General features: G+C 51.0%; 6 protein-coding genes across 6 annotated transcripts; 2 read left to right on the forward strand and 4 right to left on the reverse strand.

The window, feature by feature from the left end:
• Nucleotides 1–1,233: 1,233 nt before the first annotated feature.
• Nucleotides 1,234–2,912, forward strand: TGAM01_v200479 (maltose permease; the record flags this gene model as incomplete). Its single annotated transcript, XM_018806156.1, has 2 exons — nt 1,234–1,436; nt 1,538–2,912. 2 exons carry the CDS (start codon nt 1,234–1,236, stop codon nt 2,910–2,912), a joined length of 1,578 nt encoding a protein of 525 aa, XP_018660637.1.
• A 532-nt stretch (nt 2,913–3,444) lies between these two features.
• Nucleotides 3,445–5,289, reverse strand: TGAM01_v200480 (hypothetical protein; the record flags this gene model as incomplete). The annotated part of the gene is made up of 3 exons (XM_018806155.1): nt 3,445–4,541; nt 4,606–5,028; nt 5,223–5,289. The coding sequence occupies 3 exons, from the start codon at nt 5,287–5,289 to the stop codon at nt 3,445–3,447; spliced, it is 1,587 nt and encodes a 528-aa protein (XP_018660636.1).
• A 3,041-nt stretch (nt 5,290–8,330) lies between these two features.
• Nucleotides 8,331–10,888, reverse strand: TGAM01_v200481 (hypothetical protein; the record flags this gene model as incomplete). The annotated part of the gene is made up of 8 exons (XM_018806154.1): nt 8,331–8,650; nt 8,723–9,036; nt 9,091–9,409; nt 9,475–9,951; nt 10,011–10,092; nt 10,152–10,560; nt 10,630–10,700; nt 10,826–10,888. 8 exons carry the CDS (start codon nt 10,886–10,888, stop codon nt 8,331–8,333), a joined length of 2,055 nt encoding a protein of 684 aa, XP_018660635.1.
• A 1,287-nt stretch (nt 10,889–12,175) lies between these two features.
• TGAM01_v200482 (hypothetical protein) lies at nt 12,176–13,359 on the reverse strand (the record flags this gene model as incomplete). Its single annotated transcript, XM_018806153.1, has 6 exons — nt 12,176–12,291; nt 12,365–12,440; nt 12,509–12,556; nt 12,629–12,821; nt 12,881–12,913; nt 12,977–13,359. The coding sequence occupies 6 exons, from the start codon at nt 13,357–13,359 to the stop codon at nt 12,176–12,178; spliced, it is 849 nt and encodes a 282-aa protein (XP_018660634.1).
• Nucleotides 13,360–15,881: 2,522 nt separating this feature from the next.
• Nucleotides 15,882–17,014, reverse strand: TGAM01_v200483 (D-isomer specific 2-hydroxyacid dehydrogenase; the record flags this gene model as incomplete). Its single annotated transcript, XM_018806152.1, has 2 exons — nt 15,882–16,768; nt 16,822–17,014. 2 exons carry the CDS (start codon nt 17,012–17,014, stop codon nt 15,882–15,884), a joined length of 1,080 nt encoding a protein of 359 aa, XP_018660633.1.
• A 2,675-nt stretch (nt 17,015–19,689) lies between these two features.
• TGAM01_v200484 (hypothetical protein) lies at nt 19,690–21,983 on the forward strand (the record flags this gene model as incomplete). Its single annotated transcript, XM_018806151.1, has 4 exons — nt 19,690–20,690; nt 20,762–21,063; nt 21,126–21,334; nt 21,405–21,983. 4 exons carry the CDS (start codon nt 19,690–19,692, stop codon nt 21,981–21,983), a joined length of 2,091 nt encoding a protein of 696 aa, XP_018660632.1.
• Between the last annotated feature and the right edge of the window lie 175 nt (nt 21,984–22,158).

A 22,158-nucleotide genomic window follows, 5' to 3' on the forward strand; every position in this document is an offset into this window, starting at 1 on the left:
TTGTCACGTTGATACAGTCTGTGAAATGCTGTTTGTGATGTTGTTCAATATGATCATCTTGATAACTAGTATGAAGCAGCATGAATCTCCTAATTTGAATGAGCGCGCGATAAAAGAGGCTGTAACAGCTCCAGAGGTTGGAAATGAAACGACTGATTGAGACATTGTAAGAGGCTGGGAAGGCTGTCAGCTACGCCCAAACCACTAATTTGTAAATGCTAGCATCTCTCACTAGCACTGCACGCCCTTACAGTACTGAGTTTAATGGTTAAGAAATCCCCCTGCCGCCGTGGCGAAAGCAGGTACAGCCTCACCGTTGCTAAAGAGAGGAGCAGCCTCTCCATCTACAACAAAAAGAGACATGGGCCTCAACAAAATCATTCCTTCAGTACCAATCAAGTGATGAGTGAAGGCAACTTCCATAACTTCATAATACGCGTAGAATCGTGAACAAGAATACCTACTGCTTTGCCAATAGAATCAGCGTCGTCAGCCTAGGACTTGACAGCAAGCCGGGATACAACACGGGCTCGATCCGGCTAGAGCTGGTGTCAATATTACTCAACTCTTCAATGCTCTCTCTCTCTCTCTCTTTTCATCCCCTTTTTTCCCACTTTTGAATCGGCTTACCCGCCTACCTGGTCCTAGGCCGTAATACAAGTTCTTTTGCGTTTACCAAACAGCTAGCAAAAGTATACTGCTTTTTCTCTCTACTTCTTCACTAACCCTACTCTTTTGTGTGTGTCTCTCTCTCTTTAGCCGCTACCAATCACGGAATCGGTCCGAAACAGGCACATTGTTCTCTAATTCTCTGTGGAGGGTGACTCTTTTTCCCCAGGCTTGCCCGTGCATGGTGCATATGCAGCCGGAATCAATCTGGATGCATCAAACACCACGGGACTGGACTGGAGTGGACTGGAGTGGACAAGGCTTGGCTTCTGTTTACCCCATCCTTGTTGAATCAACCATCCCATCCTATCCTATCCCCCATGTACAGACTTAGTGCCGAGTACAATTGATTGATTATTGTCTTCCATGTTTCACACCACGTTTAAATTTCGGCCCCCTCAAAAGTGGTAACTACTATATGAACATCCAATCACCCCTCTCTTTTTTGGTTCTTGTTTTCGATATTATGGTATCGGCCAACTTGTAGGCAATTCCATCAATTGTCTCTTTTTTTCTTAATTCCTCTTGCTCTTGTGTCTTGTATCAGTGAGATAAGCCGAGGCAATGGGCCTTTCCGAAGACGAGAAGCGCGTCGGCGCTCCGCTGGAGACTCACGTCTCGGGCGTGGACGAGTTCAGCAGCCCCAAGGACGACACGGTGCGCGTCGACATCCAGCGGGAGCACGAGTTGACGGTGAAAGAGGTGTTTGTGAAGCACCCGGCGCTGGTGTTTTGGGCCTTTTACTGGGCCATGGCGGGAGTTGGTTGGTGAGTCTCGAATCTCAAGTCTTTTCACAACATCATCTCATGCTCTCATCTCATCTCATCTCATCTACATGTCAAATGTATAAGCTAACATGTCATCACAGGGGCTTCGACGCCCAAGTCAACGGCGGCATGCTCTCCGTCGAAGCCTTCCGCCGCGACTTTGGCTACATCTACCAAGGCAAGGCCGTCCTCCCCGCCGACTGGCAGTCCGCCTTCAACACCGTCTCCTCCATCGGCCAGTTCTTCGGCGGCTTCGCATGTTCTTGGGTCGCCGACCGCTGGGGCCGCAAGGCCGCGCTGCTCATGGGCGTCGCCGTCGTCGCGGGCGGCATCTTTGGCGAGATGTTCTCCAGCGTCAAGGGCGCGTTTCTGGTGTCCAAGCTGATCCTGGGCTTTGGGCTGGGCTTCTACCTGACGCTGTCGCCGCTGGCGTCGTCCGAGTGCGCGCCGGTTGCGTTTCGCGGCATTGCCACGGCGGGCGTGCAGTTTGGCATCGGCACGGGCCAGTTGCTGTCGAATGTGGCCATCAAGGGCTTTGGCGGGTGGGAGAGCCGGTGGGCGTACCGCGCGCCGTTTGCCATCCAGCTCTTCTTCTGCGCGTTCCTGCTGGTGCTGCTGCCCTTTGCGCCCGAGACTCCCTGGCATCTCGCCCGTGTCGGCAAGCGAGAGCAGGCCAAGAAGGCGCTGCGCAAGCTGTACGGCGCCAGCGTCGACATCGACGCCAAGCTGGCCACGCTCGAGGCCACCATCGCCGAGGAAGAGGCGTCCGGCTCGGAGCAGGGCAGCTTCGTGCAGTGCTTCAAGAGCACCAATCTGGTGCGCACCCTCATCTCCATGGGCGTCTTCGTGTGCCAGCACTTCACCGGCATCATCTTCGTGCTGGGCTTCTCGACCTACTTCTTCGAGCTGGCCGGTCTGCCCACCGAGAAGAGTTTCGACCTGGGCATCGGCGTCACGGCCTGCGGCCTCGCCGGCAACATCCTCAGCTGGATCATCATGAACTCGTTTGGCCGCCGCCGCATCTTCGTCGGCTGCATGTGCATCTTGACCGTGATCCTCTTCCTCATCGGCATCATGGACGTCGTGCCCACCAGCGGCGCCAAGTGGGTGCAGTCCTCGCTCACCGTCGTCTACGCCTTCTTCTACTACGTCGGCCTGGGCGCCATGGCCTTTGCCATCCTGGGCGAGACGAGCAGCACTTCTCTGCGTGCTCCAACTATTGCCCTCGCCACCGCCACGCAGGCCGTCATGGGCATCGCCTTCAACTTTGCGATCCCCTACATGGTGAACCCGGACGAGGCCAATCTCAAGGGCAAGGTCGGCTTCATCTTTGGCGGGCTGGCGCTCATTGCCACGGCCTGGAGCTGGTTCTTTGTGCCGGAGCTCAAGGGCCGCACGTTTGATGAGATTGACCGCATGTTTCAGGCAAAGGTGCCGCCGAGGAAGATGGGCTCGTACCAGCTTGATGCTTACTGAGTTGCATCTTGAATGCCGTTTTGTTTTTTATGCCAAATGACTGATGAGATATTGATGGAATGGAATGGAATGGAATTTGAGTTTGTGTGTTTCCTTGTGAAGCGTTTGTTTTCTTCACTAGTACTGTATATATATAATACCCTTCGTGCGTGTGTCTATCATCTGACTATATTGCGTGTTTCTATATACCTGGTAAATGAAAAATGCAAGCTACAATCATGATGAAAAAATGAACTGCATTGTCACAGCTTGGGCTGCATCAACCATGAAGCCATTTAAGGAAATAAACTTATTAAATATCTACAGTATAGACAAAATATCCAACTCTGGTTATATATGTGCCACTTTTTCAAGCATAACGATACAACGCCGGCGCCATGAGTCCCAAAACTTTACTGCATATAATCCAACTCTTTCATGCTCATGGTAAGAAAAGAAATAAAAGGGAAAAGCCTCTTCAAACAACAGACAGAGGATATGATACAAAGGGCTATACAGGGAATATAATGACAACAACAACAACAAAAAAAGATCAAGGATACTTTGTCACAAACCTCTGCCCATTCACCTGCACCACTTCAGGTGTACTGCCAAGGTCTTGGGTCGTCTGCCTCCCAAGTATCCCATCGTCTAAATCGCGCTGTGAGCCCAACTTGGCCTTCCACCCCATGTACCACGGCCCCTCAAAAAGTTCATCCATCCTCTCCATCGGCACGCCCTTGGTCTCTGGAGCCCAAAGCCCAAGGAGCACCAATCCGACGAAGCAGATGCATGCCCAAAACACATACGCGCCCCAAATGTCGAGCCTGTCAAGCATGGGCGGCGTTGCGCGCACCACGGCAAATTGGAAGAACCAGTGCACCGTCATGTTTGTCGCATAGCACACGCTTCTGATGCGTGTGGGCAAGATCTCCGTGCCGTACAGATATTGGATCGTGCAAAGCCCAATGGACCATCCGACAGCGTAGATGAAAACAGACGCAATGGCACCATCAGAGGCAGGCCTGTTATGATCTCGCAACCATATTCCCGAGTAAACAGCCATGTAGATGTGTGTGGCGCCTTGAATGGCAAGGCCGCTCATGAAGCACACTCGTCGACCAAGAACGTCGATGAGGCCCCACGTAAATATCATGGTAAACACAAGCTTGAGCGCACCATATGCACCAGACGTAACCAAGGATAGATTTTCTCCCCGGACGCCAGCAATTCGGAAGATCATGGGGATATAGTATGTTATACCATTGCCACCAGTCCACTGAGCAATTGTTTGCATGGCAAGTCCTAACAAAAAGCGGTTACGATAGCTGGAGGTTGTGACAACCTCCTTGACAATCGTCCAAGTCGACGTGTCAGAGAGTCTTTGCTTCGCATCTCGCACCTGCTCAATAATCTGTGCGTACTCTTCTCTCACGCCTGGATCGTCCACCGGTGCCTTTCGCAGCCGGGACAATACCCACAGAGCCTCATCGTTGCGGCCTTTAGACGCAAGCCAGCGGGGGGTGTCCCTAATGAAAAAGGAAAACATCAAGGCAATGCCTCCGGGGATCAAAGGCACGCCCAAGACAACGCGATATTGTTCCCTAGTCCGAGGCAGGGACCTTCTAGCGCCATAGCTGATGAAGAAGCCTGTTGTAGTATAACCATGTCAGCAACTAGCACCAAACTTGGATGGGTTCTTTATGCGACTTACCAAACATGAGAAAGGATAGCAGCAGTACCATATAAACCGAAACCACCATGCCCCGATTCTTGCTTCGAGCAATCTCAGTCAGATACAGAGGAGATACCACCGTCAGGCCGCCGGCACCAAGACCGGACAAGAGCCGCGAAAACAGCAAAAGACCCATTATTCCAGACGCAAAGATGGTGATGAAGAAGCCGCTCATCCAAATCGCCATAAAGGTCTGCCATGTGCGCAGACGACCGATCCGGTCCGTAATGGCCAAAGCAACAATGGCCCCAAAAGCCGCCCCCAACACGCCAAACGACGTGATGTTGGCCTTTGTGGAGATGAGCTCGTGCCTCGTGCCTCCCCATTGTCTTCGTGAAAGCCCGTAGTCCTGCAGGAAAGAGGGCATGTCTGCCACGGCAGCAAATCCACCTTCATCGTAACCTAATCGACAGTCGACATGTTAGCCATGCACGGCATATGCCCATCCTGTACAACCAACCAACCGACCGACCGACCGACCCATGCAAAAGGGGGTAATGATCGGCAGAGTAACACATTTTTACAAAAGGGGAGATTGTCTCGCCAAACGCTCTGTGGAATGGTGTAAAAGGAACTGGAACTCAGATGAGGCTTACCTTTTGGGATAGATCCGCTGGCAATGACCATCACGGTCAAGATGTAAAAGAGATTGAGGCCAGCCATGGTTGGCCGCTGGGTCTCGCTGCGACCCTCTGCAGATCCAGTCTAACAGCCCCCGTCTGCCCACTAATCAGGGCCGGATTGCAAACAGCAGACAGCGACAGCCCGCCAAGGCTCGTCACGATAGCCGTGCGACACGCTGCCGAACTGCGCAGTCAATGCGATGCGATGCGATGCGATGCAGTCCCAACTGCCGCGGAGTTTCGATCAGTGCCGACGAATCGCGCACACCCGCCAACGGCTCTCTCCCACTAACGCGTAAACCGGGACTGGATGCTATGGAGCAGAGTGGCTCTTGCAAAGGGCGCTATTGTCTTGTTCAGCCCGCGTGGCTCGTTCCGTCCATGCAGCGTCTCGATCTGGGCTGTTGGCTCGACGTTGGCCGAATCGACGTCGCAAGGTCCAAGAGGGCTCCCCAGATTGCAAACTTGCCGGATCACCGCTGCGAGAGGCCAGGCATTGTCGCGATGAAAAAGGGTTCGGCGTCTCGACCGCAGCTAATGGCAGCTGTTCCCAACTTGGCCTCGTTCTCACTGCCATGCTCCGCGGACCCCCGCTCCGGCGTGGTAGGTGGAGGTCCATGCAGCTGCCAGATGGCAAGTAGATGTACCAAGTTTTTCGCTCATTACATTGCGCTCCTTTGGGTACACAGTACTCTTCGAGCTTAGCCGATATTCAGCCGGCTAAGACGCCTCACAGCCAGACCCAATTGAGACGCCGTTCTGTTTGCCTGAGGCCAAGAGGATTCTGATTAAAGGGGGCCAGGCTTGAGCTGAGACTGCGCCTCGTTTTTTACCAAAAAGGTCATAGGTACAGATAGACGTAAAAGCGTGTTGTAAAAAGCCATGATGCTCATAAAAACATCACCAACACAAATTCATGGTGTTGCAAAACGCTGCACGCCCCTTGTGCCAGTGGAATGGAGCTCAGCAGCTCATCTGCCCGTCAAACGCGAATCCGTGGGGGGGTCCTGTCGGCCAACTTCCGAGTGCTCCGATCCGTAATGCCCAAGCTCCAGAGTCCCACAACAGCTGTGAGGCTCCATGATAGCTGCTGGCGGCCTCAGCGTTGTGCCTCCTCCCGACGGGTGACGAAGCAGATCATGTTCCACAACCCAATTCACCCAACGGACCAATACGGCTGCTCCCGCTGACCCTGTCATTTCCAATTTGCGTAAGTCGTTACGGCCCGGGAAGCCTGGAGGACCGAGAGATCGTTTGGATGCGCACGCCATGGATCTAGTTTGCACAAGTATGGTATCCCGAGGAGTTTTAAAAAAGCAGCATGACCATCCCTGGCGGGGCGCCTCCTCGTTGCGGAACACCTATCACTCATCATCGCCGTCGTACTGCAAGGAGTCAGTGTTGCTGCCGGGCTTGTTTCCAGTCCAGGCCAATAGTTATACGCAGCACCAGCAGCTTCCTTGTCTTGCCATTCCCGTTCTTCTCTCCCTGCATAATAAGTGCAGGATATACTTTGGAGAAGGCCAGAACGTCTTACCATCGAAGCCGGGCTCCATTATGTAAGTGCCAAACCAAGGCGTAATACGGAGTAGTACCTATCAATAGCTCTTTGTTGGTCAGCACCTTTTAGTATTTCGATGACAACATCAGGAGGTATTAAGCCGAGGCAGTACTCGACTGCCTCCCTGTGAGTGTGCTCCGTCCTCCTGGCATCAAAAGATGTAGCCTATATCCCAGTTACCAGGACAACTTGACATTCGCAATTCGGTATCTCGGAGAATAATGCTTCTGCGAAGCCATCTGCCAGATGGTAGCATAGGCTTATACTGTATACCAACCTTTTTGGTTGCCCCTATCAAGAATTTCCACGAATTAGAACAACAATGATTCTTTTGGGGAAGCGAAGCCAACCACTAGCTGCTTTCAGAGTTGCATCGATCGCCGTCCATTCAGCCATGTGCATATCCATGAGCAGGAATATGATCTATCAGCCGCCTTTCCCATGCAATGGATTCTTTCTTCAGCAAGGTCTCTAATCCTACTCATGATTGTGGTGACCGCGTGTCTGTGGGTCATGTCTCCCTCAGGCGGAGTAAAGACTGGAATCGGCCACGAATGCGTATTACAGCGTATAACATCCTATAACCTCGTTGACCCTAGAAGAAGAGGGTCTCAATCTGTATGTATCAATGGCTGCTCAATAGTCAGTGTGCGCCGATGAGATAAACGACTTCAATGGTGGTGTATATGGAGATACGCTGTAGCTTGTTATCAAAGTAGCACTACTACTAGTGCCATTAATGAAGAAAAAAAATGGATGGCTCCATCAATTCGCTATTGGAAGTAGGTAGTAGTATTATCCAGCATACGTGGAGCACTACTCACTGGCAAGTAAACAGATTCCTGTCCTATCAAAGACCCCGCAGCCGATGTCTTACTGCTGCTTCCACGCATTGGCTGCAGCCGACAGCCGGGACGGGGAAATAAGGCCACTACCCATAGTCTTTCGGGCAACTTCCGCCCTAATCATTGTGCACCATGGTATTGCTTCTCAATCGACCTGTCAACTGCAGTCGGAGCTTCACCGAAGGATTGGTAGCTGGGGAAATCGCCCCGCATCATTCCAGCAATATATACTGTAAGTCTCCCTCCAGCAGAGCTACATTTCACTTGTGCTAGAGCTCTACTAGAACCCTTCAACTGCGAATCCTTATTACACGCACATGGGGATCATGCCATGGTTCAGATCATGCCACGTGGACAACAGGAAAATGGTACGGGGGGGCAAATCGTGATTTTCTTTCTCATTTGGCCTAATGAATACAGTCCTGAATGACACGTCAGCCCGAATGCTCGAATTGACAATCGCGCGGAATTATGCTCAAAATTGACGCCACGAATTACAAGAGGGTGATGTGTCGGACTGTACCTAAAGTTTGTGGTAAAGCCGGCGTTGCCTCCTATTGCGGCACAGCCTAGCTCTGGGAAAATCGAGCTACGATGAAATCTTATTATTCCTTCAAGCGTTTCGACTGTTCTTTAAACACGGCTTTCCAAGGATGAGACGACAGGCCACCTCATTCACTGGAAAGGGGCCTGGTTCTCGGAATTGGGAAGGGCGCCAACGCGAACACTGAGTGGCTCTAGAGACGACATGGCCTCGAAGATGCCTGGATCCATGGACATGCTTTGGGAGCCATAGCTAGGCGCTGGAGACACTTGAAATAACGGGTGAGCCGTCTGTGGTTGCGGAGAGGGCACTTCGACACTTGGATACATTGAGCTTTCTGGATGAAAGTTAGGAGAGGGGGCTGGAGGGGGCTGGTACTGCTCTTGCACATCCAGTGAAATCCCGATTGCTGAAAGCTCCTTATTCAACAAGTCGATGGCGCTACCGATGACTAAGATGTGTCAGTCTCAGTCTGGATGAAGGGGGTGATATCAAGGGTAAGATTCTTGAATCCATGACGTACCTGGGCTGAAAGTCTTGACCTGCTTCAGAGCCTGGATGCAGTAATTCAGGCGTCCCAGGGCCTGTGCATCATCGGGAGCAGCTTGAACCTGGAGCAAGAAGATTGATGAAGCAATGTAGAGGCTGTATGCGAGAGACAGTACGCAATAGTTCATGGTGAATGTGCGACAAAACAGGTCAAAGATGGCTATGATGGCCGTAGCGGACGTTACACATTCGACAAGATAACGCTTATGAGAGGCTACATTGTCTTCCAGATTTCTTCGAGTGAGCATTGGACGGTAAAGGAGAATTTTAAACGTCTGGAAGAGGCAGCTATTGAATGGTTAACAAGCTGCAAACTCGACACTCCCAACGGCTTGAGCTTACTTCATGGTGACAATGTGAGACGGTGGGGCCAGTGCCGGCAGAGCTGCAGGATCGAGCTTCAGATATGGCGCCAACTCTTCCCACCACTGCTGCAACGCCGGTTCCTGAGCGACCAAGCACTCTAGAATCTCGGCCTCTGTATTCTGCATCAGTGGATCATACATGTGAATCAAAATCTCATTGAAAATGACGGACAAACGACACATGCTCAGGAAACATGACGCCGAATGGGCCGTGGCAGGTGGGTACTTCCACGGTGCCGTTTGAAGTGGAGGCGCTCCAAAGGGAACCCACAACTCGTTCTCAGCAGAGTCATCAACTTTATATCAGCAATCATTAGCAGCCAGATATTAGGTATCGACATAAACACGGCAATAGACTTACACATGATTTGAGGCGGAGATACCATGGTGTGTTTTAACGATGGTGATCGACCGAGATAAAGACTAATGACTTTGTCCCAGAAATAACACGACCAAAAGACTCGATGCCGGATCTCTACCTCTTCGTCGCTGAACTGCACTGACCCAGGATAGCGTTCCCCGTCGACATGAATTCCCAAGTGGTCAATCAATCGGAACGCCAAGCCACTATATGTCCAAGCTTGGGTTGTGTTTCCGAGACTGCACTCCTGAGCGCTCAGGAGGAGCAGTGTCTGGATAGTCGGAATCGTGCAGACACCTCTACTCAGCTCTTCAAACAGCATACTGCGAGCATGCTTGCCAAAGACTGCGCCACCGTCGTACGACTCGTCGAGTATTCGCCGTGTATTGGGATCGCTCTTTGCCCAGCGTATTGAATGCGACAAAACGGCATTTAACAGTGTATGAGAGTAATACGGACCCAAGGACTGCATATCGCCTACACAACTGTAAATATCGCAAATCTCCACGAATGGAAAGGGTTACAATGATGCATACGGGTAAATGCAGGTCGGTAGATGAAGTTGAAAAGGGGCTGGATCCAGCACCAGTGAACATTCAGAAGTGTCTGGAACGGTTCCTGCAAAACATATGAGACGAATGCCATCGAATATCCACCAAACACATCGTGGCACGTACAGGAATCCCAGAGTGCTCCTCCAACACGCGTTGTTGCCACGCATTTGAGACGAGTCGTTCTCTTCGCTGACTCTCGATATCGGTTGCCGTGGGGTGCACGTCAACTGCCGTGACCGCGGAGGTGCGATCGCTGGGGAGGTTGAAAAAGCTCGTAGTCCCGTGGTACGTGATGCTGCCTTTGTCGTCTATCTTGAGTCCTCGGAAACTCCGGCTGATGCTGTCGTCGACCTGCTGCCGTCCATCTTGCGGGGTGCCACCAAAGGGCGAAGGGCTTGAGTGAGCTGATATGGGGGATTTGCTTTCGGCGGCCGCAGGTGGTGGTGTTGATGTCGCCGTGGCCTTTGCGAGCTGCTCTTCCAGCTCCTTGATGCGGTCTTCAAGACGCTGCGTGTACGACAGCGTTGGGTTCCTGCAGACGTGTCAGCCACAGCGCTGAGACTCTTATAAGACACGACGAGTGAGATGTCAAGTCACACACAGCTTGTATACGCATTCATCATTGCGAGCAGCACAGCGTTGGCACATGGGCTGCTCGCCGCCGCATTTGACCTAACTCCGCCAGTAAAGTCAGCTCGAGACTTTGGGACCAATCTCTGCTGGCGGCCACTACAACATGGTGCAGCGGAGGCTAGAGAGACGGACGCATGGCACCGCTTCGATGCAGCCAAGCTCACCTTGCGTCTGCGGCACGGCTCGCACGAGAACGCGCTCTTCTTGGTGGCTTTTGCCGACGACATGGCAGGCCACCGGGGCGGCGAATACGATGGTCTGCGAAGGAGATATTTGCTGGTGATTGCTCAAAAATGCACCCTGTGCTTGGCTCGCAGACAATGGGGGGTCTAAGCCCAAGCACTGCCCCGCGTCTCATGCAGTTAGATCCCCGCTCCCCTGTCCCTGTGCCAGGCCGTCTCAGTGAAGTGAAATTGAGCCACAGCCGGTGCCTGAGTGGATTGGCGTGTCTGGCAGTGAAAATCAGGCACAATTGGCGGCGCAGATCGTGATGCCAAGAGGTCGACAATGGACATGTGTGGTGATGCATAAGACAAGTGCCGGGCTGGATTTTGGCCATCAGCATCGCTGGTGCCGATCACCTGACGCGCCGGACGAGCTCCTTCCCAAAACTCAAAACTGGCAACTGCAAGCACGGACTCGCCGCTGGACCGTCTTTTGGAAAAAGGCGAGGCTGTGCGTCTTGGTAGCCCGTTTGGGACGCGAGCAACTTGTGCGGATGCATCAGTCGTCGTCTAACCTGACAAATGGAGATTTAACGCCGGCATCCGGTCTCGCAGCGCGGAGCTTTACGGAGCTCAGCGCGCGGTGGTTGGATGAGTAATCAGGGGGATCGGATCTAGCTAAGCCTTAGCTTCAACGGCATTGGATCAAATACGAGCATCCAAGTTGAGAGCGGTACTGCCGCTGTATTTTAGGCAGTGGTATGAGGCCCTATCACCAATCGGAGAGCGCTTTTCACACGAGCTGAGCAGAATAGCACCCCCATGTCGGATGCTGTATCTGATCCCAGCTGTAAGAATATCACAAAATTTCAACAGCACCGTCCGCTTGAAGCGTCAATACGTAGCATTACATCTCACTTATCAAAGGAGCTGATTGACTCTGAATAAGTATCAAAGCTCGTATCCTCTCGATTTCTTATAGAAGATACTCATTTGCTCAAATTCAGCTGTGCTGTTGGTACGGGGATCTCGGAGGAGTCAACCGGCCCGGGCCGGCTGTGGGGCTCGGCCATAAGGCTGATTGCATCATACATGTCTTAAACAGGGCGCTTTATCTTGTCTTAGGGACGCGGTACGAGAGTAACAGAAGCTTTTCCAAAGTAGCCAATTACCATCTAGCAGATTGACTTGAATGGGAATTAACCGCAAAGTGCCTAAGACATGCATCGCCCCGTTTGTTCAACATCACAAGAAGCCTCTGGCACGCAGGTCTTTCAATTGGTCGTTTTTACGTCAATATATTTGCATTTCTAGGCCGTTGCTTATATACATTATAAGTCCATATTAAAATTATTGAGAGCAGAGGCTGTTGTGGACGGAAGGGGGGTTGGAAGAGGCGTCGCCCCAGTTGTAGCTGCTGAGAAGCTGGCCCAGAGCGGTCGAGCCATCAGCACGGAGGTAGTCAGCTGCGACGCATTAGCAATGAATACAAAAACAAGTACATCAGGATTGACTGGTGTCTTGAGGCGTATTACTTACAGGCAACGGGGAAATACCACCAGTCCTGGCTACGGAAAGCGTTGTCGTCGAGCTGAGAGAGAGGGTCGTTCCAGCCCTGTTGTGCCACATGTGTTAGAAGGAGTTTGTTTCAATATTTTCAGACATTGAAATGCTTATTCTTACCGTGTTACGGTCGTCGTAGTTGGGGTGCTTGCTCCACGCAACGTAGACCTAGACCCAGTAAGTAATTGTCTCTGAAACCCAACGAATGCGCCCATTCTAGAAGCTCGATCGGGGCCTTACCTTGGGGTGGTCGAGGTTTTGGCGGCCGTTGTCACCTCCTAACGCAAGACTACCATCCGCGGTGTTGAAAGTGTTCTGGATATCGGCCCAGTTGAATCGACCATAGCCGGAGTGCTGAGAAAGCAGAGCCTGGTTCTGCACCCAGTTTCCATCTGAACCCTGTGCCCACTCGATAATGACACGCTCCCAGTCGCTTGATGCTGTTAGTGATCGAACGTGGCCTTTTTCAAATCGACTAGTACTAGTACTTACTAAGGGTGGCCCAGAATGCCCTCGGGTTGAGTGCTAATTTATCTCAGTCAGTATGGTAAAGCTTGATAGTAGGCAGAATTCAATGGCAATCCTTACCCGTCCTTCTCGTAGAACAGCGAGTACTGAATTCGGATGGTGGTAGAATTGCACTTCTCGTAGCTGTAGTAGGTAGGGAATGAAGGCGATGGGTTCCCGATGGCAACGCCTGGGGTGCGGCAGTTGCAGCCAACGTTGGGGTAGGCGCAAAGAGCAGCCGAAGCGGTCTGCGATCCATCGGGCTGAGTTGCGAAAGTTGGGATGCACGGGGGCTGGTTCATGGCCTGGCCGAAGAACCACATGGGCTGGGCCTTCATGGCGAGCTCGACACCTCCGGCGTTGAGCAGGTTGGTCATGTCGGAGTCGGAGATGGGGGTGATGGCGGCAGCCAACGAGACGAGGCCGGAGCCGGCGATGAGGCTCTTCATGGTTGATCCCTTCATCTTGATTTACAAGCCAGATGCTGCTGAGTATCCGTTCGGTATAGTAAAAGAAGGCGGCGGCTACGAGAGAAAGAAGGACAATCTAGCAGAAAGGGCGGCTGCTCCATTATATACCACGTCTTGTCTACCATTCTACTGTACGTCCTTGTGCTCGATTGAGGAAGCCCAGAAGCTCGTGATGGACCATCGGTAGCATGCTGATCCACGTCTCAATAGGCTACTAGTGATGACCTACCTATTCCGTTTAACCAAGAACAAAAACACCAGCACTCACTAATCAATTTACGAGATGGAGCTAAGGTCTGCGTAGCATGAAGACGGCATGTTGTTGCTAGTAGCCCTTGGTAGGCCCTTTTGGGCTTGTTCGGCCGACAGCACTTTGTGGGCGCGCCGCTGGCCGGCGCTTGAGGTGAAGACAATACGGCAGGTCTCCGGACGATAGACCACGACCTGTCCTGAGTTCAGTGCTGACATTGTCACATCGGGTTGTCACATCATCTGCAGGCAACGTTTAGCCCCTGACTAGATCGATGGGGCGCTTCTAAAGCAAGTGCCAATTTAGGATGGGTGGAAACCCGCGGGGAGAAGGCGGGCGTAGCCTTTCATGGAAATATTTTTGCATCCCAGTTGAGGTTTTCGCATAATCAAAAGCCAATCCAACATTCAAATATCATCCGATTCTTGTGCGTATTATGAGACGAAAGGGCTAGATATGACTTAGGCTCTGATATACAGTCGTCGCCGAAACAGCGGCATTTTAATACGTGATCCGGACTTATACATGATCTCGCCCACCTGATATGCCTGGCAACATGACTTTGCCCTGTGAAGCCTTGTACACCGTAGTTTCAATCAAGTGCCTCCATGTACCCCGTAAGGCAGCCAAGGGATCGGCGGCGCACACATCCCAAGACCGCTAGTCGTCTTCTTCAGCTGATCAAGCTGCATCCCACGCCATTTTCCCACCTATTAGTTCACTCCGAGTCCAGCAAATTCTTCTGCGTAGTCTATTTCTAGCGATGCGAATTTATCCGTAACATTTATTTTTGGTCTTTTATTTTCATCTTCTGTCCGAGGAGCGATAGTTCTTGGATTACTTTCCAAGCGGGGGATAAGAGTGAAGCAAAGACGTAAGGAGATGATTTACTAATTTCCAGAGGGGAAAACGGGAATTGCTGATCTTGGAAATAAGGCCGATAAGCATTTAGCAGGGGCCTAGTATATAATCATGGTTATTCTACCATGTTCGGACTGGATGGATATGTGGATATGCTACTTTAGCTTGTGATTGAGCATCTCCAGCCTCGTAGCGTCGGTGTCGAAATAGTTCAAGAAACTTTTCTGAGAAACCCTCGTGGCCGCTTCCATAGGATAGCAGTCGCCCAGCTCGAATGAATGAGAAAAGCGTTGAGCGCGATATGCGCATTTACAGATTGGTCATGAGTTATCGAGATTGAAGCGCGCCCAGGTGCTCAAGGGACAAGACGGGATTGGCCGTTTACAGCGTGGGGGGGAATCGCCTGTAGAAGAAAAATGTTTAGAACGCAACTAATAGATGCTGCATTTCAACAGTCACAATTGAAAATGAGGGCAAAAATGCGACGGAATCTAGGGATGGAGCACTACGAGCTCTAAGCGATTTGAGTCCACAAAACAGCGGGCAAAAAGGTGTGGGTGTTGTTACCGATGTAGCTTTCTGTCTGTTCAACGTTACCATCCTCTGTTGTGTTAGACAACACCCGATCATTGGCATGCGACACGAATCTAATCACCTAATACGTGTTGACGAGGAGGAAGAGAGAAAATATCGACTCGATGTAGCGAACTGAGGGATATTTGCTCCAAGCTGGAGCTTGAAGATGGCCAATGCAGGGAGACAACTAATTCTTCATCATAGTCTCTCTCACATGCGAATGAGGTAGTACTATCGTAAAACTATATTATCAGACATGGGGATGAAATAGTGTAAAAGAGCAAATAGGCCAATCTCCGAAGCTTTGCATTTTAGGCTCACTGTTCTGGTGAGATCAAAAGTTTCGCACGAAGATACAAATAGATGGCATGTTATGATGCAAGATGGAGATGAAACACACTAAGAAAAGAAAAGAAAAAAATAAAAATAAAAATTAACGGGTAAAATAAGGTGAGACACAAAAGAGACAAAGACATGCCCAATATACTTCTGTCATACCTGCTCAATTGGTGGAATGGCCCGGTGTGGATGGTTTTCGTCCAGGTTAAGGCCTCTTTTGCCCCGGCCAAGGATGATTATTTTTGTAAACTTCTGGCCCGTGATTACGCTACGCCAACACGCTGGCGGGGAGAGATATAAATATTGCTGCGTAGATGATCATTGCCCACAATATCTTTCGTGATTACTAGGCAGCCCTTTTATCCATCTCTCAGCCTTCAGTACGCTGACTTACGTGAATCTGTGCTATGGCCGTCTTATCTCACGTTGCTTTGATCGTTCAATTTACCTCATCACATATTCATGCTAGCGCTACTCATCAACTTCAATACTATGCCAGCCGGTCGCTCAAATCTCTCCCCGCAATCCACGCCTCCAAGTCCTGGGCAGCCTGCTCATAAAACCCCGCGATAGCCTGCTCCTCAACATAACCCGTGTGAGGCGTGAGCAGTACATGGCTGGTGCCATTCTTGCCCCAGTTGGGATTCCTCCACTCGCTGTCAGGAGGAAGAGGCTCCTTCCAGAACACATCGAGCCCGACGCCTCGGATTTTTCCGGCTTTGACCGTGTTGAGTAGATCCTGTTCGACAACAAGCGGGCCTCTCGAAGAATTGATGAAGAATGAAGACGGCTTCATCAGATCTAAATCTTGAGATGTAACAAAGCCCCGGGTTCGGTCCGAGAGCACGACGTGCAAGCTGACCACATCGGCCGTCTTGAAGAGCTCCTCTCGGCTGACAGCCTTGAATGTCTTTTCCCCATCAGCAGTTGTCGCTGGCAGCCTGAAGTGAGCGGCCTGCTCATCGGCCTTTTCCTGAGTCAGATTTTGGCTCCAAGCGATGATCTTCATGCCAAAGCCCAAGTGGAAGATCCTCGCGACGGCACCACCCAGACGACCCAGCCCGACTATGCCCAGCGTCTTGCCGGATAAGGCTGTGCAGAGGCCGCTTTGCCAGATGCCCGCCTTGACGCCCGCGTCGTCCTCTGCGATGTTGCGCGCGAGGGCCAAGATCATGGTCACAATGTGCTCGACCGTGCTCTCAACGGCATTCTCCACGGTGGCATGGCTGTGGATTGCTGTGGCGATGGGGATGCCCCGCGCTTTGAAGGCATCCAGATCCAGCGATAGGTTTCGTCGTCCCTGGGTTAGGAGGAGCTGTAGATTGGGCAGCTGATTCACCAGTTCGGCGGGAAACGGCGTCCGCTCTCTCACAGTACCTGGGCAAACTCAGTATTGATACTCATTACAGGGTTGAAAAGATGCCGCGTACTGATGACGTTGAATGGCTCGAGTCTCTTTACTAGAGCGTCTTTAACTGACTGCGGGGTGTCTGCGCCGTTATATGGCGGCAGGGTATCTGGGAAGTAAACAATCTCATGGTCATCTTTGAACTTTGCCAAGTATGGCTCGGACGCTCTTTGGTAGTCGTCTAGAACGGCAATCTTGAGCCTCTTGGCAGCCATTATCGATGAGTTGATTGGTTTCGATGACTGTGAAGTTTTGCTTTGCCGTGAAACAGCCTTGAGCTTGTTGAGATTACTGTTGCGATTGCGACATCGCTTCTTCAGTCTGTTTATGTCCGCGTACAGTTACCGTAGAGAATTAATACTGTACGTCATCCCTCACACCGGTATTGAGGCACGGCACTTTTATACGTAGTGGCTTTCATTTTGTAACGGCCCATGAGTGAGTTAATCGCAACAAAAGCCACCCAAGCTATCAATGGAAAAGGAAAGAATCTTGCCCACAAGTACCAAGCTGTCGCGATAACATTCGCGACTGTGTAGCGAATTCTGGAGGGTGAGCTGGGTGCAAGTACTGCAAGTCTATGAAAGCCGGGAGAGAATAGCCTTGTAAGTCGAGGCAAGATATCCCTCCGTCGAGCATAGTCGTGAAGCTTCCAAAAGAGGAAATCCAGGAAATAGAGCTCAAGGAAGAGCATCTTTGCAGCTAGCCAAAAGTATCGGGCCAGGATCAAGGCTCTAATTCCGGGGCAAAGCCACGCTGGGTCTTGGCGCAAGGGATAGTACCCTTTTTGCAAACGTATGAGGATCCTATTGCGAGCTTCTATCGGTGTCATGGTAGTGCAGATTCGAACATATTGGAAAGTGAGGCTGAAGATGATGTGCCACCGCAGGCAAAGCCACGAGGAATGGCTGTCGCGTTCGGAAAGTGGCGTTTCCAAGAGCCGCCCATTGATGCATCTGAGATGTTCCATCTAATAAGGTGTTTAGATGTGAGATGCGGGGATTTTCGAATCTCTGAAGAATAGGCTTTGCCGTATTTATTCGCGTCGACTTTGAGCGGTTCGAATGCTTTTGCGCAAGAGTGAGATTGTATAGGAAGTCATCCGTGTAGATATAGAATACATACTGTATATTTGCACCGTGTTGGCTACCAATACCCAGGCGAGCATCGCTCTTCACCCCTCAGTGCTAGGTTTACGTGTTTATTGAAAATTGGATGTATGGCGCTGGATTTTCGATGCCTCATCCTGTTGCATGTTATACTGCGCTTCTCGGCAAACCTGACTTCACCATTCTCTTTTCAGTGCAAGTTTCAAACAGTGAAGTGAATTGTCACCCACTTCATGCTCCAACAACTATGCATGCAAAATCACATTTACTACATTGTTTTAGCTGATATAGAGTTTCTCTTGTAAAACTATTCTCACCAAATACTGAACAATCAATTTTCTTTTGAAGCTGAGGATTTTACAAGTATTTAACCCTAGTTAGAGAATTACATAATATTTAGGTGTTTCAATCATGTAAATACCTACTAGTATTTATTGTAACTGCCCCGCAAATGTCTTAACGGGTTACTGCACTAAGAAGGTGGTACTTCTATCAGTTGGAGCTGTCTTTTCCAGCAATCAACTCAAAATTGACCCAATTGAAAACATTAGGAAATGAGGACAATTCCCATTGGAAGTGATATACTTTGACCCAAAGTGTATCTCAAAGATGCTGGACATGGCATGAACGACTTTCCATCTTGGCGCGTTGGAATGAGTGGCTGGTATTGAGTGTTGCGAGCCCAGCTTGTTAGTGCGGATAGCTTATCGCCATAGCGGAAATAAGATCAGATGCTAGTTGGCAGAAGAGGTACACGTAGACAACATTGAAGTTGCACTCGCTGAATTGTCTTGGCCTAGTACATACATGTATTGAGGCTTTACGTGATGTATCTTGAAGGAGTCGAATATCAACTGCCGGCCATGTATGATTCCTCGTCAGAACATATCTGCATATTAGCTCTGAGGGGGAGGATCGTCCTTTACTCATAGGCCTAGGTACCTATATAGGACTATCCAGTAGTAGTACTAGTACCTGATATGAAACTAATGGTTGACTTGTAGCGAGAGCCAAGTTGCTTTGTTGAAGTGATGCATAGGTACACCTAGCTACATATACTACCACAGGTCATTGATGATAGGTGTATCGATAGCATCAATAGTATCAGTTATGTAGGGATAGGAACGAATCTGCACAGCCAATCGGCTCTCGCTCCTTGTGTCTCGCCAAGCATCTGTGCAGGATAGTCCCCATTCGCATGAGCTAGTTTTTATTCTTGCCTGACCCTTTTCATATGAAAGTCGCAAATATCGGAATTATAGGCGGCGGAATTGTCAGCAACCATCCGGACAGGCGTATAAGCGGCGTATTTCCGGCAACCATGTCTGCCGCTCGCGTGGCAAAGTAGGGTATCGATAAGGCTAATGCCCGCGGCAGAAAGCGATCTCTCCCATCTGATAATTCCGCTGCTCCACCACGGCTGAAGGTTCCATGATCCTACGATCTTTCACTGGGCAAGGGCAATGCTTTGTCTCAATAGGACTGCGGCAAGACCAAAGTGGACTCGGATGCTGGCTATCTAGAATTGGACTTGTCGCGGGCTGACAAATGTAGCTCTCTCAGCTCTGCAAATAACCCCCAGGTCCTCCCACTGCGGAAATCGACGTGTTAGTTCTCTTATGCTCTTATTCCGTCTCTCGGACTCAACGCCCAGTAGACATCAGACGATAGCCATCCATCAGCGTCACTGCACCGGTTGCTGTGTTTAGTGACACCCGGATATCCCGTTCTTTCTCCGCTGCTTCGGACAGCCCAAACCGCTTCCCAAAACTCCGGGGGCCATGACCAACATCGGCAAAGCCTGCGAGGCCTGCCGGGTCCGAAAAACGAGATGCGACGGCAGCGAACCGTGTGCCCGCTGCCTCAACCGGAACGTGTCCTGCGTCTACCGTACTCGGACCAGGAACCGGCCGCGCAAGTCGCAGGCGTCGGCCACGGCTACGGCCACGGCCACGGTGGCCTCGTCCGCTTCCAGCAACGCGGATGACACGCCCCGATCGTCTCACTCGGCCCACGAGTCGCAGACCAGCAAGCCCAAGGACGACAACAGCTGGGGCTTCCATGTGCACAGCGTAGCGGCCATCACGACGTCGCCATCATCCATCATCCAGCTGCACTATGGGCCGTCGTCCAACTTCTCGATGCTGCACTCCATCTACCGGCTCATCACAGGCATCCAGACCCCACTAACACGGCGTGAGGAGGTGGCCCAGGTCGGCCCCGGGCTGGATCTGTTCCAGAACCGGCAGCTCTTCTTTGGCGACTTGGCCGATAGCAAGTCTACGACAATATCAAACGACTATTCCGGAATGTTTTTGAATAGGGAGCTGTGCGATCGCGTGCTGGAGCGGTATCTGGCTACCTACTGGCACCTGCTGCCCATCCTGACCAAAGAAGACTTCCGTCGCCGCTCCGATCTGCTCTACTCATCGCCAGGGCTCTTCTCGTTTGACTCTCCCGATGTCGTGGTGGTCATGCTGGCCATGGCCATTGGCGCCTCAATTTTGGAAGAGGAAACCCTAGCACAGTTTCTCTTCCAGCGGGCGTCACAGGGAGCCGAGAAGCTGGCCGAACTGGTCAACATCCAGGCAATCCATATTCCCTTGCTGCAGGCACAATTCCAGATGGAGAGATCTCGGCCACACTCTGCATTCTTATATGTTGGAGTTGCTACAAGGAAAGCGGTGGCAGCTGGCTTACATAGGGGCATCAGCATTCGAGGCCAGATGCGAGACTGCTTGCAGCGCCGCCTGACCTTTTGGAGCCTTTTCATCCAAGAGACGTACGTACACTTTTGCTTCTTTGCTTCTATTACAAAAGTGAATGCATCATTTGCTAACTTTGTTTCTGCAGCTGGATATGCTTCTGCCTCGGACGTCCGACATCCATTTCGGATCCAGGCAGTGGAGTTCCCGTGCCAGCCGAAGAAAAGTATTTGCTGGCCCTTGTGAGGCTGGCAAGGCTCATTTCGAAATGTGCGGCGCGTATCTATAATCAACGCCACGAGTCGCTGCTCCACATGTGGAACGCCGCGACGGAGCTTCGACATGAGCTTCAGGCGTATGTGGAGCAGCAACTGTATGAAGTTCACCTCGACATTCAGGGAGAGCCGGGCACTGGCGAATGTGGATTTTGCAAGACCATCATGGCTGCAAGTATGTCAAGGAATACCTTCTTCCATATGTGCGGCGGGAAACTAACAGAATCCCTCTCTTAGTGTATTACCATGCTCAGCTACTAATGTTCCGCCCCTTCCTTGTCCTCAGGGGAAAATTGAGAAGCCCGGCACCCCAGACCGGCGCCGAATCCAGCGACAAGCTTCGAGAGCTGACTTGGCTGGATACTGCGTGTGATTACTGCCTCGAGCCGGCTCGCCAGATTATCAAGTACATTAACAAGTCCTGCGAGATCAACCCCCTTTGCAAGGTATGTGCGAAAGCTAAGCAGCCATAAAACATTATAGTAAAATGGACTTGGACTTACACTATTCCGACAGGATACGAAATATTTTTCCTTCTTCCTTGAAGGTGCCTGCTATGTCCTAGGATTCGACATGCTCCAGGACAAAACCAAAGTAGACACTCACCTGCCGTGGCTTCACGTTGCCCTGGAGTGCCTGTCCACCATGTCTCCAACCAACGAAGCTTCTCCATCTCAGACGCAGATTCTCATCAAGGCCATTAACCGCATCATCTGCACAGTTGCCCCCTGCGCCAACTGTCCCTGCCGCACAATAGACAGAACTCTCGCCGAGACTCCCCAATGCCCCACCGACCCAGCACTTCCGCTGGCCAACAACCTCATGACACCCTCCGATACTTCTGTATCCGCGTATCCGCCATCTGTTCCGTCCATGTCACTGAGTTACTATGCGCCGACTGGCTCCCGAGAATCTATCCCACCAATTCTTTCTTCTTGTGCCGATGGCCACTCTTGCGTCATGAACCTTCCGGGAGGTCAAGATCCGGATTTTGACTGGAGAATGATTGACGTGGAGACGCTCATGTCGATTGATCCATTCGAGTTCATTTTGAACGCGAGGATGAATGAAGAAGGAGGACAAGCAATGATTTAACACGTTTGGCTTTTCTTTCTTGTTTGTTTCTGGCGTCGAGTTGCTTCATATTTTGTTCAGATTGAATATTGATACTCCAGTAAGACTTTTGCACGCGATTATGAGAGGAAAAGGCGCTTTTTGTTTTATTTGGATGGAGCGAAGATGGAACACTGCAAGATTTATTTTATCACTG

This window comes from Trichoderma gamsii (assembly GCF_001481775.2).
Source record: "Trichoderma gamsii strain T6085 chromosome Unknown Scaffold_1.2, whole genome shotgun sequence".
Lineage (NCBI taxonomy): Eukaryota > Fungi > Ascomycota > Sordariomycetes > Hypocreales > Hypocreaceae > Trichoderma > Trichoderma gamsii.